The sequence below is a fragment of the Acomys russatus genome, chromosome 16 (genome assembly GCF_903995435.1).
Source record: "Acomys russatus chromosome 16, mAcoRus1.1, whole genome shotgun sequence".
Lineage (NCBI taxonomy): Eukaryota > Metazoa > Chordata > Mammalia > Rodentia > Muridae > Acomys > Acomys russatus.
Genome location: NC_067152.1, coordinates 29,702,715 through 29,720,561, shown reverse-complemented (window position 1 = coordinate 29,720,561; position 17,847 = coordinate 29,702,715). Strand labels below are relative to the sequence as shown.

At 47.2% G+C, this 17,847-nt stretch overlaps 1 protein-coding gene across 1 annotated transcript in view; it reads left to right on the top strand.

The window, feature by feature from the left end:
• Plekhm1 (pleckstrin homology and RUN domain containing M1) overlaps positions 1–17,847 on the top strand; it is a 37,970-nt gene that overhangs the window by 5,787 nt on the left and 14,336 nt on the right. The window contains exons 3-5 of the mRNA XM_051158826.1: positions 1,012–1,638; positions 9,527–9,920; positions 17,322–17,604. Coding sequence (XP_051014783.1) covers positions 1,012–1,638; positions 9,527–9,920; positions 17,322–17,604 — 1,304 coding nt within the window. The remainder of the gene's footprint in view (positions 1–1,011; positions 1,639–9,526; positions 9,921–17,321; positions 17,605–17,847) is intronic.

Below are 17,847 nucleotides of genomic sequence, written 5' to 3'. Positions count from 1 at the left end.
GAATCAAACCAGGGTCCTCTGCGAAAGCAGCCAGTGCTTTTAACCAGTGAGCCATTTCTCCAGCTCCTGTGTTCTACACTGTATACTACGCTAGTGTCTGAATATTCATCCCAAGGCCCTGCCTTTGATCTCGCCCTTGCCTGCTTAGGCCCTCAGCTGGTAGCCGGCACTGCCTCCATGGCATATTAAATGCCACTCTTAGCCTAAAGACAGCCTTGTCGGTCTCTGATTTGCGTTTCCACATCTGCTGCCTGTCCCTGTCTTGGCTTTTTAGCTCTCTTCTGAGTAGCAGTGGTTTCCTTTTTAATTTTTTAAAATTTATGTGTATGGGTGTGGGAGGGGGTGTATTCTAAATGCAAGTTGGTGCCCATGGAATCCAGGTAATCAGATCCTCTGGAGCTGGAGTTAGGAGTACTTGTGAGCCACTCAGCATGTGTGCTGGGACTTGAACTCAGGTCCTCTGGAAGCACAGCAAGTGCTCCTAACCACTGGGCCATCTCTCTAGTCCCAGATTATGCTTTCCTAGTTGTCTCTGTCTCATTCAATGTTTCCTTAGGTCAGTTAGCCAGTCAACATGTACTGGGCTGAAGTTAGCTAGAGTTTAGCCACTGAGTCCAGAGGACTGTGGGTGCACTCCTGCACAGGGCACTGGGAGCAGAGGGAAGGGGGTTCAGTCAGGCCGAAGCTTTGGGAACTGCGTTTGGTACACCTAGGGTCCGCACGTTCCCTTCAGTGGCAGTTACCTGCAGCTCAGTAGCATGCTCAGGGCTCTGGGTATTCCCCAGGAATTGGGAGTTAGGGGCTCACTCAGCAAATACGTCCTGGTTAGTTGATGGCATCTGGTAGCTGTAGCTCAACAGCTCAGTGTCTCTATATTCCCCCAGAATTTTTTATGCCTAGGTGTGTTTGTGTTTGCAGCACTTAGCACTGGTACTTGCTAAGCAGTAGCTTGAGCCGTGTCTCTGAGACTTGAAATAGTTTCTTGAAACACATCTGTTCTGCCCCCTCCAGGCACATTATCTCAGAGTTGGAGCACCTGGTGTTCATCAGCACAGACGTGGGCCGCTGCAGGGCCTGGCTACGGCTCGCCCTCAATGATGGGCTGATGGAGTGCTATCTGAAATTGCTCTTGCAGGAACCCGCACGCTTGTGCGAATACTATCAGCCCACAGCCCTGCTGCGAGATGCTGAGGAGGGCGAGTTCCTCCTGAGCTTCCTGCAGGGACTGACATCCTTGTCCTTCGAACTCTCCTACAAGTCGGCCATCTTAAACGAATGGACACTCACCCCACTGTCTCTCTCTGGGCTTTGCCCCCTGTCTGAACTCGATGCTCTCACTACCTCTGGTGCAGAACTACAGCGGAAGGAGTCTCTGGATTCAATTTCCCATTCCTCAGGCTCTGAGGACATCGAAGTCCAACACTCAGGCCATAAGATCCGCAGGAACAGGAATCTCACTGCCTCCTCCCTCAGCCTGGACACAGGCAGCTCATCTCAGCTGTCCTGCAGCCTGAACTCTGACAGCTGCCCGCTCCAAGAGAACGGTCCCCAGAGCGCAGACCATTCTGATGAACCCATGTCCTACGACTCAGACCTGGGCACAGCGAATGCCGATGACTCCGACAGGTCTCTGCAAGAGTGAGTCCCCTCCCTCCCCCTTGCTCTGCCTTCCTGTCATGTGATTGTCCCTGAACTCTGAGAGGGTATAAGGAAGTCAAAGGAGACAGGCACTCTCACCATAAAGAAGATAGCATAGCGCAGTGGGGAGAATGGATTGCTTTGGGTTTGGTTTTTTTGTTTTGTTTTGTTCTCTTTTTTTCTCTTTTTCTTTTTTTATGGCTTTCCTCTGTAGCTCAGGCTGGCCTGGGACTCACTTGGTTCTCCTAAGTGCTGGCATTAGAGCTGTGAGCCACCACTCCTAGCTGGAGAACAGACTTAGTACTCAGAGTTGGACTGAGTTTTGGCCTTTCTAGGTCCTTATAAGATATGTCTTTCTCATCTAGAGGGAAGGAGCTAGTAGCTCAGAATGCGCATATAACTTCCAGGAAATACAGTGAGGTAGACTGCATAGGCTGTGACCTGGCAGACAGACCCTAAGCCAGGTGGAGACTGCTGTGCATGGAGGAGCAAGCAGCGCAGAACAGATGCGCTTAACTCACTTAACCAGAGAGAGGAATGGGCCGCAGAGCTCCCGCCCCGTCTCTAGTGCTAAGAAAGCATCTGCATTGGACAGCTGCATTGTGTGTCCCCCACACACACACACACTCACTCACACACACACACTCACACACACACACACACACACACACACACACACACACACACACTCCCATGTAGTGCTGGGAGCCCAGCCAAGGCCTTACATGAGCGTGACAATCTCTCTACCCCTGAACTTCATCCTCAAGCCCCAGCGCTTGTTGGTATTTCACTCCATTTTGTTTATTTTTATGAGACATGGGTCTTTTGGCCCAGGCTGGCCAAAGGCTTGCTTTAGAGTTGAGGCTAGCTTTGAATAATTTGATCCTTCTGCCTCCACCTCCTGGATGCATATGCTTCCAAGTTCCTAAATGTATCTGTAACAGATACAGTGTGGTTTTACTTTATTATTTTTTTATTTTCTCCCTATTTCTTCCCTTTTCTATAAAAGGTAGTGTGTGTGTGTGTGTGTGTGTGTGTGTGTGTGTGTGTGTGTTATGTGTTTCTATATAGCTAGTGTGTCAGAGTTTCTTCATTCTTTTCTTTTTTGGTTTTTGTTTTTTATTTTTGTTTTTTGAGACAGGGTTTCTTTGTGTAGCCTTGGACTCACTTTGTAGACCAGGCTGGCATCTGCCTCCCTGAGCGCTGGGATTATAGGCCTGAGCCACCATGGCCTCTTCATTGTTTGGTTGGGTTTTTTTTGTTTGGTTGGTTTTTGTTTTGTTTTGTTTGTTTGGTTGGTTGGTTGGTTGGTTTTTTTTGGGGGGGTTGTTTTTTTGTTTTGTTTGTTTGTTTGTTTGTTTGAAACAGGGTTTCTCTGTGGAGTCTTGGTTGTCCTGGACTCACTTTGTAGACCAGGCTGGCCTGGAACTCACAGCGATCCGCCTGCCTCTAATGTCTATTGTTCCACTCAGTGAACATTGAGTTGAGTTAGCTTCCAGAAGCACAAGTCCTGAACGAAGAAAACCTCATCTGCAGTTTCCACAACTGCTGTCTGTTAACACTCTGCTAGGAGTGACCCCGTGACCCCCAGCCTTGCAGTGGAAGGTGTCATAAAGGTTGTGGGTATTTGGTAACTTCTGTTGAGGTAACCTCCTTCAAGTAAGTCTACGTTCCATCAGGTCATGTCTAGGATCTTTTCACTACTACTGTGTGCACCACAGCCCTGCTTCAGGTCCTTCCAGGTTGCTGGGTAAGATAGAACCAAGCTCAGTGATGTATGGGCAGGGCTCACTGCAGACCTAGGTTTCAGGCCTGCTCCCTAGTTTGCTAGTTAAGCAATGTCAGGCAAACTGCTTACTCTTTCTGAACCACTTCTCCATCTTAAAAGTGGAAATTTCTCAAAGAGCTGTCTGCGAGTCAAATCATTGCCTATGTAGTAAGTGCTTGCCAGAGAGGCATGCAGGAAAGAAACTGCTGACATGACCTCTCCATGCTGTAGTGAAGGGGAAGGTTTTTATTCTAACTAAAGAGAGAAAATATCCAGAGGCATCAGGAAGATTTAGAGCAGAGAGAAAGTAGGCTGACCATGGCCTACAGACTAGCCATGGCCAAGGCAGTCAATGAGAGAAGGGAGAATGCCAGGGAGAGAGACCAGAGAAAGCATGGTGAGCAGAGCGGTGGCAGGGAGAAAGACCAAGCAGGTATGTGGGAGGAGGGGACCTGGGCGCTGAGAAAGGCTAGGATGCTGTGTGGACTTTGGAATGTATGACCGGTGCTTGTGACAGGCGGAGCCTGGAGGCCAGCATGCGCCTTGATATGTACCTGCAGGTATGTCAGTGGAGCCTCTTGTCCCTTCTGCCAGAGGTCACGGAAACCATTCCTTTTAGCAGATGGAAACCAGTGTCACAGGTTCTGGAGGAATGCTGCTTTTCATCTAGAGCCCAGAACCCTCCTGTAGTCTAGGCTGAGCTCATTTCTGGCTGTCTGGACTGCCATTTGGAATAGCCATTAGACCTGACAGCGAGCTGCCCCAGAGGCGGAGCACCGAGTCCCTGACATGGCAATTTCAGGGGTCAAATGGGGAGTTTAGGCAGAGCACACTAGGGAGCAACCCCAGGGAACCATCTCAGCCCTGAAGTGTTGGGTGGAGGTGACATGGTGTGACTTAGGCTAGCCCACCTCTCTCAGGCCTTCCTCTGCCATGGGCCTTGCCTTCATCTCTCCAGTCTTATGACTGGAAAATTCCAGCATAAGGTCTTTGAATCAGTGACTGTCCACCCACCCTGCCTGGGAATCACTGATGTGGCTCTTATGGGGAATTTCAAAGAGCTAAGGGTCAAGAGGTATGGATGACCAGCAGACAATCATATGAGTGACTGAAGCCTTGCGCTCACAGACGAACACGCACAGTCAGAGCCAGCGCTGTCTGTCCCTCTCAGAGCACCACAAGCGCAGGTCGGAGGACAGCTTCCAGGAGTTGCCTCTCTCCACCATGGGAGTCCAGCAGGTCCCAGGGTTGACAGCAAGTGCTTGTATTTGCTCAGCAGTCTCCGATGGGGTCTTGCCATGTAGCCTAGGCTGGTCCTGAATTCTTGATTATCTCCTAGAGCCGGGTCACAAAAAAGACCACCACACCTAGCTTGATGTTAGCCTGTAGTTGCAGAGATCAGCATTTCTTACTTTTAAATTTTTTTTTATTTATTATAATTTATTCACATTATATCCCAATTGTTGTCCCCTCACTCTTATCTTTCCCTTCCCCCCTCCTCCCCCTCTTCTGCCCTATCCCTGCCCCTAGACCTATGATGGGGGTGCTCCTCCCCCACCATCTGACTTCAGCTTATCAGGTCTCATCAGAATAACCTACTTCCCCCGGCCAAGGTTTCATATTAGAGGCAGTCCCCACTCCCCCTATCCCCCCCCCCCCACACACACACAAAATGAGCTGTCCATCAGCTACATCTGAACAAGAGGTCTAGGTTCTCTGCAATGTTGGTGCATCAGTTCGTGCAGGCCGCATGGGTCCAGACCCACCAGGCTTGATGGTCTCAATATGAGCATTTCTAAGTGTGTTTTAAAGATACAAGATCCTCAGCAGCACTTCAGTTGAGTTTAATCTTTAATGATACTTGAATATTTAAGTTAATTAGGCATAAATACCCCGTCCCTAATGTTTCAACTCTTAAAACATCTGCAGGTTAAAGTACAAAACAAAGCTTCAAAATGAAACCTATTTATTTCCTGTAAGGCTCTGTTTTGCAGAAAGTGAATTGCAGTTTGCTGTGCAGGCTGACTGTTCTTTGGGCCTGTACTATAATTATGGAGGGTTGTGGACTTAGCAGCGGGACTGACCTTGACTCCCTTCTCTGTGACATGAGGAAAAAGGAGGAGTCAAGATGAAAAAGCTTCACACCCTGAGGAGCACGTCAGGAATGCTGAAGAGGTGGCAGTATTGTGTAACTGCTAGATAGGTCCTGTGACAAATATGTGTTTATTGAGATTTTTTTTTTCTTTTTCTTTGTTGTTGTTGGGTTTTGTTTTGTTTTGTTTTGCTTGTAGACCAGCTGGCCTACAACTCAGACCTGCCTGTCTCTGCCTCCTGGGTGCTGGGATTTAAAGGTGTGTGCCACCATGCCCAGCTGAGAATAATTTTTTCATACAGTGTTTTCTAATTCCTCTCCCTCAACTTCTCTCAGATCCTCCCCACTTTCTCCTGTATGTCCTAACCCTTTTTATGCATCTCTCTTTAGAAAACAAAAGGAAAAATAAAATAAATTAAAAAGAAAAATAAGGAACAGACACAAAAACCCCATAAAAACACAAAATCAGAAATTATAATACATGAAAAGACTGGTAAGATAAGAAGTACAGAAACAAAGCAATTTGAGTTCAAAAGTGTACAAAATGCCATTGGGTTCATCTTGTGTTGGTCTCCTAGAGCTGGACTTGGGGCCTGCCCTTAAGTGTGCTAATATACCCACTAAGACTCAGCTGAAGAAAATGTTTTTCCTTTGCAAACAGTTGTCGATTGCAGATAGCTTCCTGGTTAGGGCCAGGAGCTGTGTCCACTCACCCCTGTCAGTGCTGTGACCCCATCTGCCTTGAACCCGTGCAGGCCCTGCTCATGCTGCCACAGTCTGAATATTATATGAAGTGCAAGGAAGCAGCTACAAAGCCCAGAATGTCCAGAGCAGGCAAATAGCGGGTGGCAGTGTGCTGCCTTTTCCTTCCTTGCAGTAAAAGTGTTCTTGAGTTGCACAGTAATAATCCTATAGCTGTGCATTTTGGCTCATGCCTGTAGTACCAGCACTTAAGAAGCAGAGGCGGGAGGATTGTTATGAGTTTGAGTTTAGTCTAATCTGCATAGTGAGTTCCATGTCAGTCAGGCATGCATACCAAGATCCTGCCTCAAAAATCCGAAAGGAAAATAAAGGTGAGTTTTACGATGTATGAACTTGATATTTTCTTTCTTTTTTTAAAGATGTAGTTCTTTATTATGTATACAGTGTTCTGCCTGCATGTGAGCCAGCAGGCCAGAAGAGGGCATCAGATCACATTATAGATGGCTGTGAGCCACCATGTGGTTGCTGGGAATTGAACTCAAGACCTCTGGAAGAGCAGTCAGTGCTCTTAACCTCTGAGCCATCTCTCCAGCCCCTTGATGTCTTATTTTCATAAGAGAGACAGGTGGGAAGCTGGAGAGATGACTCAGCAGTTACGAGCACTAGGCAGGTCTGTAAGGATTATCCATGTTCTGTATAGCATGCATCATACCTGATAATGCCCCGCTTGGAGCATCTGTCACGATTTGTTCATTCACCATTATTGGACTGCACTTCACTTTTAACTGTTAAGTAATAGGGCCGTGAACAGTCATGTCCGAATTTTGGCTGGACGTGTTTTGATTTTCGTAGGTTTAGATCTGGAGAAAACTTGTTGGGTCAAATGGAACTCTTTGTTTAACTTTCTGAGGAGTTACCAAACTAATGTTTATAGCAATGGTGCGTTGTTGTTGTTGTTGTTGTTGTTGTTGTTGTTGTTGTTGTTGTTTTTCGAGACAGGGTTTCTCTGTGTAGCCTTGGCTGTCCTGGACTCACTTTGTAGACCAGGCTGGCCTTGAACTCACAGAGATCCACCTGCCTCTGCCTCCCGAGTGCTGGGATTAAAGGCGTGCGCCACCACGCCCGGCTAGCAATGGTACCATTTTATATTTGTACTATTGACATCTAAGAGCTAATTCCTTAGCTAGGAATAAGAGGTAGGAGAATCAGGTTCAAACCCAGCCTTGGCTAAATAACAAGTTTGAGACTCTGTCTACAAACTTTTTTGAAAAAAGATTATTTCCCCAAATTTTTGTCAACACTTGTTATTCTCTTTTTTTTATTGTGGCCATCCTAGTGAGTATAAAGTGGGCATCATGTGGCTTTTCTGCATTTCCCTGGTGGCCAGTGATGCTGGCCACCTACCTAACCATGTGCTTACTGAAGACATATTTTCATCTCTTACTCATTTTAACTTCAGTTATTTGTCATTTTATTGCTGAGTTGTAGGAGTTGTAGATATATTCTGGGTATTGGATGGTACCAGTATTTCCCCTGTGTTGTGAGTTGTCATTTCTCTCTTTCTTCCCCTCAGAATGGCAGTCACATCCAGGGCTTTGCATATAATAAGCAAGTGCACTGCCTCTCCCTTTCTGCGCGCGCGCGCGCGCGTGTGTGTGTGTGTGTGTGGTGGTGGTGGTGGTGGTGGTGGTGGTGGTGGTTTTGAGACAAGGTTTCACTTTGTAGCCTGAAATTTACTGTGTGCCCAAGGTAATCTCAATATTCATTTTCCTGCCTCAGCCTCCGAAGTTTTTGGAGCTCAGGTGTGTGCCACGCCATGGAGGCTGGCTTCACTTTCTTGATAGATTTTATGAATCATAGAAGGTTTTTTGGTTTGGTTTGTTTGTTTGTTTGTTTGTTGCCAGGCATGGTGGTGCATGCTGATGATCTTGTCACTCAGGGAGCTGAGGCAGAAGGATCAGCCTGAGTTACCTGGCAAGACCCCGTCTCACACAGAAAAGTTTTTAATATGGATGAAGTCCCGTTTACTATTTTGATTGATTACTCATGGTTTAGAGGTCATGTCTAAGAATCACCTGACTCAGAAATACATTTAGACCTTTACTTTCTTCTAAGAGTTCTATAGCTTCCGCTCTCACATTTAGGACTTTAACACGTTTGGTTAATTGTGTATATGGTGTGAGATAGCAGCCCAACTTTATTCTTTTCCATGTGATTCTCCCCTTTTCACAGCAGCATTGTGGAAAAGACTGTTCCCTTACCCCGCTGAGATGACTTGGCATCCGTGTGAACATCATTTGTTTCTGATGGCATGGGTTGGTGATGCCTGTTGACTCTGTTGTCTTGGAATGTAGGTGGGATTGGGACGGTGTAGGTAAGAGCAGAGCTCTGGGGAGCAGGCAGGCACTGTGCATTCTTAGGTCATTTCTATCCGCCCACATTGAAGGGAACTTACTCCAACTAAGCCAGGTGGGCAGACTCATGCCATCTTGGGGCTCCAAACAGCCTCGTTGCCCTCCTAACCAGCATTTATGCACAGCATGCTTGTGTTGTGAGTGGAAGAGGAGATAACAAATGGTTGTTTTAGAAAGGGAACTTGGGTTCCCAGAAGCCCCAGGAAAGGGAGGAGCAGTCACTAGCCAGGGCACATTCCAGAAGGCCCAGAAGTGTCTTATGTATACAAGGCAGAAATGTTGACTCTGTGGCCCCTCTGGGGGACAAGGAGACATTAGTAGTTACACTCTTCCACACCATTTGGGAAATGACTGAGTTCAGCAGTGATGTGGGGGGGGACATGAAGCTTGTCTGTATCTAGTCCACCTTTGAGGGGGCTTTTGCACCTCACGATAGCCCTAGTGCCCAAGGACTGTCCCATGGACAAAGTATGTCCTCACCTCATCTGTCCTCTCTCCCAGAGGTGCCTCAGAGCTTAGCTATTGAGGAACCCCACCTGTTTAGGAGGCTCAGCCACACATGACACTAGGGAAGCCATTGTCCACACAGCCATGTGTGCCCAAGCAAACTCTCCAGATCTGCAGTTAGCCTCTTCAGAATGGAGATGCTTCCCACTCACATCAAATTCTCTTTTCTGCCACGTGAATGTGCTACCTGAGATGGGGCTGCCCTCCCACTGTGCCCAAGTCCCATCGCCAGTGGGGAGCATCAGAGGAGGGCTGTGTGGGGGCTGAGGAATGCAGTGAGTAATTAGTGTTGTTTGGTTTGGTTTAAAATAAGCAGCAGCTTTCTGTTTCCACCACTGCTCCAGTAGCTGTGGACATCCTGGCCAGAAACTTGTCATACGGATCTTTTTGTTTAAAAACTTCTAGGGTGTTGTCGGAATTCAGCAAAGCCCAGGTAAATTCTGTGTCAAGCAACGGACCAAGCCAAGAGCCGGAGAGCCCCGTGCTCCATACCCCTCTCTCCCTTCAAAGCCTTGCTGCCAGCACACGCCTGCGCTTTGAGGGGCCTGCAGAGCTCTTTCCTGCCCATGCATCCTCTGGGACCCCAACTGGTGTCCACAAACATCCGCTACTCCCCCAGGAGACCCCAGACGTGCAGCCACTAGACACTGGCCAAGCTGCCCCTGCAGGGAGCCCTTCAGACCAGCTGCCTTCTAGTCCTGTGGGCGGAGCAGGTGGCCAGGGGAGTAGCCAGCCGAAGAAGGCCCTGGAGTATGGCGGAGTTGGACCGAAGCTTGTGGTTTCCTCTCCTACCAGTCCGGTGAGTGTAAGCCTGTTCAGGGGAGCCTCGGGATGAATACAAGCTGAAGGTTGCCCATCTGCTGAGCCAGAGCGGCTCTGACAGAAGCAGGCCTGTTAGCTTGCCTGTCCCTGAATGGGGCAGTATTAACGGCATGGTGATGATGAGCTGCTGTGTCCTGCTGTCGGTATGGAGCTAAGCCGGGCATCACGCTGATTGAGACCCATAAATACCCCTTTGTCTTCACAACCACTCCACGAAAGAAGTGATTCCCACCTGATACCACACTCTGCTTGGGTTTAAGACAGGGTCTCACTATGTAGCCTAGGTTGACCTTGTGTATGCCAGGATGGTCTCTGACGTGTGATCTTTTCAAATACTGCCTCAGTCTCCCATACCACTGTTCCAATCTTGGTTTTTTGTTTTTTACATTTTTATTATTTTTTAAAATTTTTACATATACATTTATTTATATTACACACATATACAATAAAATACCTACAGCAAGAACAACTATGAAACAATCAGAAATTATATAAATGCTGCATTCATAGTGTACCAAATCTCAGTTCTTTTAAGATTTATTTACTTATTAAATATACAGTTTTGCCTGATTGTACATCTGCATGCCAGAAGAGGGCACCAGATCTCATTACAGATGGTTGTGAGTCACCATGTGCTTGCTGGGAATGGGCGTTTGGAAGAGCAGGCAGTGCTCTTAACTTCTGAGCCATCCCTTCAGCCCCCAATCTCAGTTCTTAAGTACCACTTTTCACTACTTTACAATCTTAGAGAAGCCATTTCACCTGCCTGAGACTTGATTTTCTTCTTAATACTTCAAATTTGTATAAAAGCCTGGCTCTGAAATACTCATTTTTCAACATGAGCCAGTTTGTGAACTTTGTGGTCAAATGTGGCAATCATTAACCAACAGTGGCTGTTGGGCACTCAAATATGTCCTGTTCCCAGATGGTCACAGTCATACATACCTGTTATCTCAGTGCTGAGGCAGAATCAGGAAGACCATGAATTTAAGGCATTGTTGAAAGAGGCAGGCGGCGGGTAGAGGGAGAGGAGAGAGAGGTGGCCAGTCTATATTTAAATGGCACTGTTAAATTGACTTACTGGGGTATAATTCACACCCCATGTAGAAGTATAATTTAGTACTTTTTTAGTTTACTTATGGTTGTGTAGCTATCACTACAATCTAATTTTAGATTATTTAAATCCCCCACCCCCACCTCAGATAACCACTGTTTGGTCTCAATGGATTTGCCTGTTCTGGAAATTTTATATAAATGGGACTAGGTAATATGTTTCTGTGGTTGGCCTCAGGTATTTGTGTGTATGTGCACATGTATGTGTGGGAGCCAAATGCACGCCGCTTCATCCATCTTTCTACATGGGTGCTGTGGTTCCTACGTTAGGTCCTCATGTTTGTTTGCAAGCATGTTACTGGCCGAGCCATCTCCCCATCCCCCTAAGCATGATAGTTCAAAAATTACTTGAGTATAATGGCTCGTGCCTGTTGTCCTAGCACACAGGAGGCAGAGGCAGGAAGATCATGGAGCCAACTTAATTTGCATAACAAGACCCTCTCTCAGAAGTAAGCCTGCACAAAGGTTCACCCACATTACGGCATGGATCAGTTCTTCATCCCTCTTACTACTGAGTAATAAATATCCCATGGTATCTCCCACTGTGTGACTAAGTCATGGCATTTATGTATTGATGGGCACTTGGGTTATTAACACTTCTTGGATTTTAAAAATAACGTTATAAACATGGGTTACAAGATGTCGTATGGGCTTATGCTTTTAATTCTCTTAGGTATGTAAAATTGTATTAGGACTTTTGGATCATATAGTAACTCTATATTTATAAACTTTTTATAGAAGTGCCAAATCGTTTTCCAAAGCAGCTACCCTAGTTTACGTTTCCTCCAATGCATTTCTCAGCATCCTTACCAACAGCTGTAATTATCTAGTTTCAAATGAATCTATTATTACACCCATCCTGGTGGATGAGAAGTGGTAGTTCATGGTGTTTGTGATCTGTGTGTTTCTGGTGATTAAAGAATGTGTTTTCATTTGCTTGCATTAAGGCTGTTTTATCTTCTTGTGAGGCACCATCACATTCTATTTTGTTTTAACTTTTATTTTGTGTGTATGAGTGTTTTGCCTGCATGGGTGTATATTCACCACATGTGTTCCTGGTGTCCACAAAGGCCAGAAGAGGACATTGGATACCCTGGAACTTTGTGAGCAGCCACGTGAGTGCTGGGAATCAAACCAGCATCCTCTGGAAAAGCAAGCAGCCAGTGCTCTTGACCACTGAGCTATATCCATGGTCAAGAATTAGGTTGAATTCCTGTGCTTGTGAAGTTTTGTTTTTCCTTCTGATTTTTTGAGACAGGGTCTTTTGTGGGCTGTGCTGCCTCACACTGGCCACATACCACACCTAGAATGACTTTGCATTTTTGCTTTCACTTCCCTGTGCCTAGTGTGAGAGGTGGCAATCAGTTTGTTTACTTATTTACATTTGCTGATTCAGTGCATGTGAGCGTGTATGTGTGGCCACTTGAGTGTGCTACAGCACACAACTGGGGGTCAGAGGACATCGTCTCGGTGTCAGTTACCTCCTTCCACCATATGGTCCTGGGGATCACTCTCAGGCCAACAGGCTTGACTGCAAGCACCTTATCCACTGAGCCACCTCTCTGGCTCTGATTTATATCCTTCTCTGTGGACATCTGATTGCTCTAGCTCAGTGTATTGAAATGACTGTGGAAATGATATAAATGTATAGCTGGGTCAAATTCTCTATAGTTACCATTCTGAAGATGGTTCCAGACTTACCTGTGGAAGATGCGTTTTATGAGGCCTTGAAGGTTCTAGCTAGCAATTGTTAAGATGTGCTGAAGGTTGAAGGTCTGCAGCTCCTGACTCAAACTGCAGAGAGGTGGTTTCCTATGTCCCAACTTTGCTCCCAAGTATGGCCTTGACTATGCTGACCGTCCACCCTGACCGTTGCTGCCTGGCTCTGGCTTCTGCTTTGTAGGCTCAGACATCCCTTGTCAGGGTCCTGGACCTGGTGGGGCTGGGTAGCTAATTTGTCAGCAGAATTCTTCCTCTGTTAACACAGTTTTGACCCTCTAGCTTCCTATCAGCTCCCTAGATAAAGAAATTTTCTTACAGCCTCCAGCTTTTACAGTAGCTGTCCCCGGGCCCATTTCTTGACAGGCTCCTGTGCCTCAGTGCTGTCCCAGCCTTCTCTGACCCCAGGTCTGAATAACGCCATTCCTGTGGCTGTCCCTGTTTTCTGTTCTGCCTTATTGACAGGGGAAATCTAGTCACCATTAAGCTTTTAAAGCCCTGAGAACCATTCAACTTTTCTTTTTCAAATGTTTTGTTTTTATTCATTCAACATAAAGTATTGACTTGGCGCCAAGCACCATGATAGATGCTAAGGATACAGTGATGAAACAGGACAGACAAGAGCCCTGGGCCTTTGGGGACAGTCACCAGATTAGACAACTGATGATACACATTGTGTTTACACTAGAGCTAAGTGCTGGGGAGGAAGGGTGCAGGGAGTGGGGAGCTCCTGGGGGTGACTAAGCCAGGCCTGATCACTGTCCCACACACTCTCTGCTTGTGGCATGGGATCCCCTCCTGCAGTTGTACATAAGGCAGTCCCCTTGCCTTGCAGAATGCGGACTGCCTGAACAGAAAGTCCAGTCCTTTTGAAAATGGTCCAGACACTGACATTTCTTAGCCATAGTCTCCTGACACCCAGTAACATAAGGCAGCATTCCTCTAACTTGAATCCCTAATAGCAGAGGCTGCTCTGGTGTGGGTCAATGGTGCTCTCCTCACAGTTTGAAGGAACAGAGCTAGCAGATGTGGGCCCTTGAGCAGGCAGACATGGGAGGGTGGCAGAAAGAGGAAAAAAGTGTGTGTGGGGGGGGGTGCGGAACAGGACCAGATGGTGATCATGCAATCGCCAAGATCCGTATTGCCTCCATGAGGCAGATACACCCTCAGTGCCCTCTTAGTGGAGATACACACATGCACGCGTGCGCGCGCGCGCGCGCGCACGCGCACACACACACACAGAGTTTCTCACTGTTGCTTAGAGGAACAGAGCTTTCTTTAGACAATCATCTCCCAGTGGCTCCCCATGGGACAACTATGTTTCGAAGCAAGCCCCACCCCCCACAACCTGTAAACCCACAGCTGCCTCCATCCCTCCAGATCCTTCCATTCACCGCTGTTGTTTACATTAAAGACATTTGGATAGGCAGGAGTTAGTCCCGTGGGCTGGCACGGTGGCTCAGTGAGTCAAAATACTTGCTGCACAAGTTTAGTGACCGAGTTCAATCACTGGAACCCAAATAAAGGTGGATAGAGAGAGCTGATGCCACAGAGTTGTTTACACACTTATGCCTAAACATTCACACAAACTAGTAGCAATGAAAATAGTTTCCTATCTTTTATGACTCAATGCCATGCATTTTTGCTTGACAAGAAAAATAATTAATTCAGAACAGCCTTATAGGACGAAGGTGGGCAGAGAATATCACCAAATAGAAGATATGCTGCCTGGGTGATGAGAAGATCTGAGCTCAGGGCTTGTAAAGAAGCTTCCAGATGGTGACGGTGGAATCCTTAGGAATAGTGACCCCTCTTACTAGGGCTTGTACAGGGCAGGATTGCCATGTATAATGTGAGGTTACCAGGCTGGCCAGGTGACTCCTGGGAGCTATTCCTCACATCCATATTCCTCGGGAAATCATCTGGGAATCAGCCCAGACAGACTTTGTTTAAACCAGTTTTACATGGCCCCTAGAAGCCACCTTGACTGGCAGGCACATCATCCTGTCCCTAGTAGAAGGAAGCACCTGCTAATTCTGAAAGTCACATGAAGAGGCCCTGGAGACCCAGTTCTGGAAAGCTCCCCAATGCCTGGATCAGAACTTGCTTCAGGAGTCTCGTCACATCTCAACATATTAAACTGTTCAAACCAACCTTCTGACACCGCCCTAGCCTGACCCTCCTCCCTGTCTACATCAGCAGGGAGGGCAGCCTTGATTTAGGGGTTGGAAATAGCGATGTCAGAATGAGATTGGTAGCACTTAACAGAGCGGTGGGGTGGGTCCTGCCCTCGTGTGACTCATTTCCTTTGTACAGACAGCCAACTTAGTGCAGCCAGCCAGCTTCCTTGCCACTGCTCTTCCATGTTCAGGCATAGAAAGGTAGACAGGGCTTAGAATAGTGAAAATAGGAACTAAACAATATTCTCATGGGCCCTCTGGCTCCAGATGTCCCCAACTTCCCCTGTCAGTGAGCAGCTTCCGACTCACATAGTAGATGGGTGGGGGTTGGGGGGGCAGGACATGCCCACCAGGGGCTTCAAGGACTTGCTCAATGTAGGGAGCAGAATTAGAAGCAATTGTTTAGGACTAAACCCCATACACCTACACCACACCTCCCTCACCTCAGACTTCCAAGGTCAAAGAGCCTGAAGTGCTGGGACATCTGTATTTCCACCTGCAAGAGAATCAAGCTGCACCCTCTCCTTTCGTCTTACACAGAAACTGACTCAAATTGGGTCACAGAGATGTGAGAGCTAATGAAGCTCCCAGCAAAAGCGTAGGTGTGAACCTGTGTGACACTGGCTTCAGCAGGAGCACAGACGTAAGAAAAACTGGCTAAATTAGGCTTCAGATTGAAATGCCTCAGAGCTCTAGAAGGCACCATTAAGAAGAAAAACAGAAGCTGTGCACGGTGGCCCATGCCTGTAGTCCTAGCATCGGGGAGACTAAGGCAGGAGGCATAGTCAAAGCTAGCCCGGGCTTTGTAAAGAGCCTCTAGAGCAACCTTGTCTGTAGACATTGTCTCAAAAAGAGAAAAGGAAGAAGAGAGATAAATAAAAAATAAATGGCAATACATAAAATAGGAGAAATGACTGGTCGGTCAGATAGCCTGATAAGGTTCTGGAATCCAGAATCTGCCCAGAACACTTGTAACTTTCATTGTTTTCCTAAAGAAGCTATAATGAAGTATCATAAACAGATGGCTTAAAACAGTAGCTGTGTATTCCTTACGAGTACTAGAGCAGAGCCCAGAACCAGATGTCAGACTCCGAGCAATGATCTCTTCCCTGTCTTTCCCTTCGTTCTTAGTTCTTGGCATTCTTTGGCTTGTAGGTGCATCACTCTGCCCCTCCCTCCTCCATCCCATGCTTCTCCCTCCACTTGACACTTTCCTCTGGCTGTGTGCCATCTCCTGTTCTCTTTTGTTCTGAGATATTCATTGTGTAGACCAGGCCGCCCTAGAAGAACTCTCAGAGATCTGCCTGCCTCTGCCTCCAGAGTTCTGGGATTAAAAGCGTGCACCTCTGTGTCTGCCTCTTGTTATTATGAAAACATCAGTCTAATGCAAGTGCACCTGAACTAATCACACTTGCAAGGACTCTGTCTAAATAAGAACGCATTCTGAGGGGTAAGGACCTCGACAGATTTCCTGGAGATGGGGGCAAAAGACAACCAGAGCAGCAAAACCATAAACCCGATGGAAAATAAAAATCCAAAGAAGAGATACTGATAACCAATATGAAAAGATCTTCTCTTGCCACTAGACATCAAGGCAATGCAAATCAAAACCACAGTGAGACAGCACCCCACAGAGCAGCACGGCAGGAAGACTTAATGACAGAGGTTGGAGAGTTTAGAAGGACACTGGAGGGCTGGCTCAGCAGGTAGCTAAAGGTGCTTCCACTCAGGCCTCAGAGCCCCGCATAAAGATGGAAGGAGGACATCGACTCAAGCTGTCTCTGACCTCCATGTGCACGCCCTCCCTCCCCAGCAATGCCAGGCTCGTCGTACATTGCTGGCGGGAATGTAAAATGGTATAGCCATTTTTGCAAAACAGCTTGTTAGTCTCCAGTTAAGTATGGAGTTGAAGCGTGACCTACCAATTCTACTCCTAGGTGTATGGCCGAGAAAGGGGGCATGGGAGGTAGACATGTCCACTAGTGGCTAGACGGTTGGCTTCTTTTGTGGGCGATGAGAATAGTCTAAACTGAGATGCTTGTACAACTCTGAGTATACCAAAGACATGGAGTATCACACTTATTTCTAAGTGGTATATTAGCAATGTGTGTGCACACATGTGTGCAGTTGCCCACGGAGGCCAGAAGACAGCGTCAGGTCCCCTGGAGCTGGAGTTACAGGGGGCAGGGAGCCACTGGATGTGGGTGCCAGGACCTTTGCAAGAGGAACGAGTGCTCTTAACTTCTGAGCCATCTCTCCAGCCTCAAGTACACTCACATTTTTAAGTGGGTTAATCTTATCGTATGTGAACTGTAACAAAACCGTTTTTAACTCTAAAAGACTGCCTCGTTCCTTTTTTCTTGTAGAAAGGCAAGAGCTGGATTTCTGAGGATGACTTCTGCCAGCCTTCCCAGGAGCACATCCCTAAAACTGCTTTGGACCTCTCAACATCTCCTTTGCGAGGGACTCCAGAGACAAGGCTTGCTCTCCATAGGCATTTTTCTCAAGGACCAAGGAAGAGCTGTTCCCTGGGAGCATTAGACAAAGCATGTGCGTCTTCACTGGACTGCAGAAATGCCCAGCCAGCTCCAGCAGCAGTGGTGACACACGATCATAAAAACTTCTGCGTGGTGCATCGGAGGCAGATGGGTAGGTGACTCTGTAGTGTCTTTCAAAAGGCAGCTCTTAATCCTTTTTGCCACTGTAAACAGGTAGTGTGTCCTTCCAAAGTGTGGAGGTTAGGTGCACTGACACTTTAGACATGCGGGCGAGCACTTCAGGGAAAGTGCTGTACTCACTAACATAGCCTCACTAGAGCAGGCTCAGAACTGCCTGCACAATACTCCACTCAGGAGGCTCACTCAGCAGGACCACCCAACTAGGTTACCTGTG